Source organism: Ranitomeya imitator, chromosome 3, assembly GCF_032444005.1.
Source record: "Ranitomeya imitator isolate aRanImi1 chromosome 3, aRanImi1.pri, whole genome shotgun sequence".
In the NCBI taxonomy this organism is placed as follows: domain Eukaryota; kingdom Metazoa; phylum Chordata; class Amphibia; order Anura; family Dendrobatidae; genus Ranitomeya; species Ranitomeya imitator.
The window spans coordinates 453,702,648-453,707,443 of record NC_091284.1 but is presented as its reverse complement, the minus strand read 5'-3'; the positions used below and the strand labels follow the sequence as shown (position 1 = coordinate 453,707,443).

The 4,796-nt window shown below is 50.7% G+C and overlaps 1 protein-coding gene across 1 annotated transcript; it reads right to left on the bottom strand.

Annotated features, from left to right (window-relative positions):
* Positions 1–1,128: 1,128 nt before the first annotated feature.
* Positions 1,129–4,162, bottom strand: NUPR2 (nuclear protein 2, transcriptional regulator). The gene is made up of 2 exons (XM_069757395.1): positions 3,828–4,162; positions 1,129–1,452 (listed from the first exon to the last, which is right to left on the bottom strand). Exon 1 carries the CDS (start codon positions 4,073–4,075, stop codon positions 3,845–3,847), a length of 231 nt encoding a protein of 76 aa, XP_069613496.1. The 5' UTR covers positions 4,076–4,162; the 3' UTR covers positions 1,129–1,452; positions 3,828–3,844.
* Between the last annotated feature and the right edge of the window lie 634 nt (positions 4,163–4,796).

Genomic DNA, 4,796 nt, shown 5'->3' with positions numbered 1-4,796 from the left:
TGCAGGTGGATTGCGATTCCACCCACGGCTGTTAGGGTCACGTCAGCTGATTAAATCAGCTGACATGTGCAGGAAAAGTTGCGGGCTCATCGCTGGAGCCACGGCAAACAGGGCGAGGTGACCTTGGGTTAAGCATGGTTAGCTGGAGACCGGTTGATGCAGTCAGAGTAGGTGCTTGGAGCTGGATGATGGTGTGGGAGCGATTGATGCGAGAATACTGAATGGAGGTATTGTGGGAACCTCTGGATCTTGGTATACTGCCTTGGTGTGATTTCTGTGGAAAATCTTAGGCTGTCATCATACCAGCAATGGGGGCTCTGTGTGTTGCTACGGCGAGATGGGTGGGAGCTGGATGTGGCTCGCAACTTAAGGTACCGTTACACTAAGCGACGCTGCAGCGATATAGACAACGAGCCGATCGCTGCAGCGTCGCTGTTTAGGTCGCTATAGAGATGTCAAACACTGCAACAGCAGAACAATGCAGGAGCGATCCAGTGACGTACTTATCGTTCTCGCTGGTTGTTAGCTCCATGAAAAACCATTTCAGGCATCGTTGCTTTTGCTGTCAAACATGACGAATCACGCCGACCTGACGACCAAATAAAGTTCTGGACTTCTAGCTCCGACCAGCGATATCACAGCGAGATCCTGATCGCTGCTACGTGTCAAACTCAACAAGATCGCTATCCAGGATGCTGCAACGTCACGGATCGCTGTCGTTCTTGTTCTAAAGTTGCTCAGTGTGAAGGTACCTTTAGACCTAAAAGTGTCTCGCGAGTTGCGACCCTCTCTCAAAGCTGAATGTGGCTCTCAAGGTCAGAAAGGTTGCGGACCACTGATCTAGACTGTAGCCATTGGCAGTCCTATACATTCTGAACGAAAGCTCCCGTGGCCACAAACTTTATATGCATTTAATCCTAATGCCATTACCTTATATAATCCAATTTATTTTATATTCTTCAAATTATAGTTTAAAAATGAAACTAAAAACTTATTTTCATTCTATATTTATGGAGGCCAGAAGAATGGATTGCTCAATGCTTGACACCCATGTTGGAGTGCAGAGCCTGTCCGGTAGAAGTATGGGTAACACTTCGTGCCGGATTCTTGTATGAACAGACACAGAACTTTGACAATGTAAAATGCTTTATTTTTACGCCAAGCAGAAATATAAAAAACACTGTTTTATACAACCACCTTTCGGCTTCTAAAAGCACCACCATTATGGTACAGTATAATTTGCAGCACTAAAGTCATTATTGCACGGGCGATGTCAGGCACAACAGACATTTCCACATCGAGCCGTAAGCGCAGATCATTTCCTCACGTCCTACAGATCCGGGCAGGTGGCACAGCTATCACCCGGCGGTGCCATCTTCTATGAGGCAGGGCTGCGTCTCTTAATTCACAAAACCGCAAAACACGTCAGAAACAGAAGTCAGAGTCCGATACCTAAAGGACAGATATGGAAGGAGGACATGTTACTTGCCACAACATCACAGCTTGTGCAATGAAGAAGACAGGTTCCCCAGTAACTCTGAGGCTATGTGCACACATGGAGTAACATTCCTACAACATTTATTGGCAGGAAAAATGCAGCTGCAAAAATGGGAGTTGTTTGCCTGCGGTTTGGATTGATTTGAGCGAGGTCAGAGAATTGACATGCTTAGGCCATGTTCACACAGTGCGTTTTTTACTGCGGAACCGCAGCGGTTTTGCCGCTGCGGTTCCGCAGCTGTTTTCCATGCAGGGTACATAACAATGTAACCCTATGGAAAACAGTCACTGCTGTGCACATGATCCGGAATTTCGTTTAAAAAGCCGCGCAGAATAGCTGCGGCAAAAAAGAAGGAGCATGTCACTTCTTTTTCCTGAACCGCAGCGGTTCTGCACCCATAGACCTCCATTGTGAGGTCAAAATCGCAGTAAAACCCGCAGATCAAAAATATATCTGCGGGTTTTACTGCGATTTGATGTGCAGAACCGCTGCAGCAGGAAGTGCGGGGGAGCGGGCGGAAGTGCGTGGGCGGAGTGTGGCTGCCCCCCCGTGCTCCGATCCCTTCCCCCGTGCTCCGATGCCCCCCCCCGTGCTCCGATGCCCCCCCCCAGTGCTCCGATGCCCCCCCCCGTGCCCTAATCTCCCCCCCTTATACTTACCCGGCGTCCCGGTGTCCGTCCGGCCGTCTTCTCCCTGGGCGCCGCCATCTTGCAAAATGGCGGGCGCATGCGCAGTGCGCCCGCCGAATCTGCCGGCCGGCAGATTCGCTCCAAAGTGCATTTTGATCACTGAGATATAACCTATCTCAGTGATCAAAATAAAAAAATAGTAAATGACACCCCCCCCACTTTGTCACCCCCATTGGTAGGGACAATAAAAAAAATTAAGAATTTTTTTTTTTTTTTTTCACTAAGGTTAGAATAGGGGTAGGGGTAGGGTTAGGGGTAGGGTTAGGGGTAGGGTTAGGGGTAGGGTTAGGGGTAGGGTTAGGGTATTTTCAGCCATTTTAGCCCTAAAAAGCTTCCTAGGAAACACACAGTCTCTGCATAGAAAACTGCATAAAAAAAGGATAAAAAAACGCATCAAAAAACGCATCAAAAAAGGACAAAAAAAGGACCAAAAAAAGGACCTGCGTTTTCTGCCAAGAGCTGCAGTTTTTTAAAAAAAACTGTCCTGAAAAAAAAAGGATGGAAATCCTGAACGTGTGAACATACCCTTAAGGTTATTTTTTGCACCAAATCTGCAGGTCAAAATACTAACAAAAGAAAAAAAACTCAACGTGTGCATGACACTTCAGGTTTTCATTCACTTTGCTGGCATCAGGTCGTCACAAATTGAAGCAAAAAAACGCACCAACACAGCAATGTGCGCACACCGCCTCAAGAGGATCGGCCAGCTGGCTAGGTTACCCTATATACATATTACAGCCACAGTTCCATATGAATAATGTGAGGCAGTGGAAGCAAACATTACAGTGATGGGTGCACTGTATATAGCAGCACCCGCACCTCTTACCAGCGACTGGGTGCCAACGTATACACTGCGGCAGGCACGTCACCCTAAGGAATACAGCTTGGGATCTAGACCTAGGAATCCAATGCGTTGGTCGAGTTATGTTAGAGGATCCTTGAATCTGGACTTTCTCTACATTCTAATCTGAGACATTGCATGTAAAGGACCAACATAAAAGTCTATGGCAACAATGTCATGTGTGACGGGCCTTTATAGCGCTTGTCAGTGTCGCAGTCAGATCCCATGCTGGTCCGTGCACTCCGCCGCCGTGATGTAGCGCTGTATGCTCAGGTGTCAGATCCGAGGAGGCCGGGCGGTGAATGACGAGTGCTGCGCCCCTATGGGGACGTCGTGGTGCGGACGAGTCTCACCAGAACCCATCCTCATGACTTTGGCGGTGTGACCTTGGCGATTCGTGCTCGCTGGCGCTAACCTTGCCCAGTGTCTGCCGCCCGAGGACGCCTCCAATGTTTCCAGTGTGTAAGGGTTACAAATTCGCAGTCACTCGATGCGGCTGCAGACTTGTGAGTCCTCACATCTCGCACACGGCACACTGTGAGGATTCTGCGGACACGTGACGGCAGATATGTGGTTAGCTTTCCTGCAGTGTGTGAAGGCCAGGGAGTCTGCTGTGCTCCATAGTCCTGGATAGCCCCATTAGTACATCTGCCGCCTCAGTCTGTACAGCCCCATGTCTGACGGCTACTGGAGACCACCTGGCCGGGCAGCAGCCCCCACAGTACTAGTAGTGGCACCGTGCCTGCAGCTCCCCCCTACACACCATTCCTGGAGGCGCCCCCTGCCGGCCGCCACTCACCTGAGGGAGGCTCCCGTCTAGCTGGACGAGCTGCGGCTTCTCCGCCGCTTCACTTCGCTATTGTGCAGCTTCTCCTCAATCTTCCGTTCGTGGCCGGCAGGAACATGGCGGTTGCCATTCTGGCCGATCTCTCTCTTGGTCCTGCCTTTCCCGCCGGCCCCACAGCTGTACTCCCGCAGGTTGTAGTAGTCGTACTCGTCGTAGTGATCGTGCTCGAACACGACCAAGCTTTCCACGTCCGCAGCCATGACAGAACCTACAGACACCACACCGACAACAACAAGCACCGACGCCAGCGGCCGCCTCTGTAGTAAACACGCACTCTGCGCTGTGATTGGCCGGGAGCGTGCCTGGCCTGGGGGGCGGGGATTACCACACTCTTGGTCAATCAGGAGGCAGCGTTCTTGGTCACACCCCCTTAAACTGTAAACATGGAAGGCGATTGGCTGCTGTACTGACATGTAAAGTACTAGCTATAGGCAGAGAACTTCACCCAGATACAGCCAGCTAGGCATACACACTGCAGCCAGGGGAGAGGGTCGCTACAGGGCATGGCCACTAGTGTCAGTACTACAACGCTCAGCAAGCCCTCACACCTGTCATGGCTCAGTGAGATGATCCCAGGACACTGCCTAATTGCAATCATGCCATGGTGTAGCTAGTGTGATCGATTCTTCATTTCTTAGGGGGCACAAACACCCTGTACACTGTATCTACTATATAATTGTCTAAGGGTCACTTCCGTCTGTCTGTCCTTCTGTCTGTCACAGATATTCATTGGTCACGGCCTCTATCTGTCATGTAATCCAAGTCACTGATTGGTCTCACCAGCTGCCTGTCATGGCTGCCGCGACCAATCAGCGACGGCCACAGTCCGATTAGTCCCTCCCTACTACCCTGCAGTCAGCGCCCGGCGCCTGCTCCATACTCCCGCAGTCACCGCTCACACAGGGTTAATGCCAGCGGTAA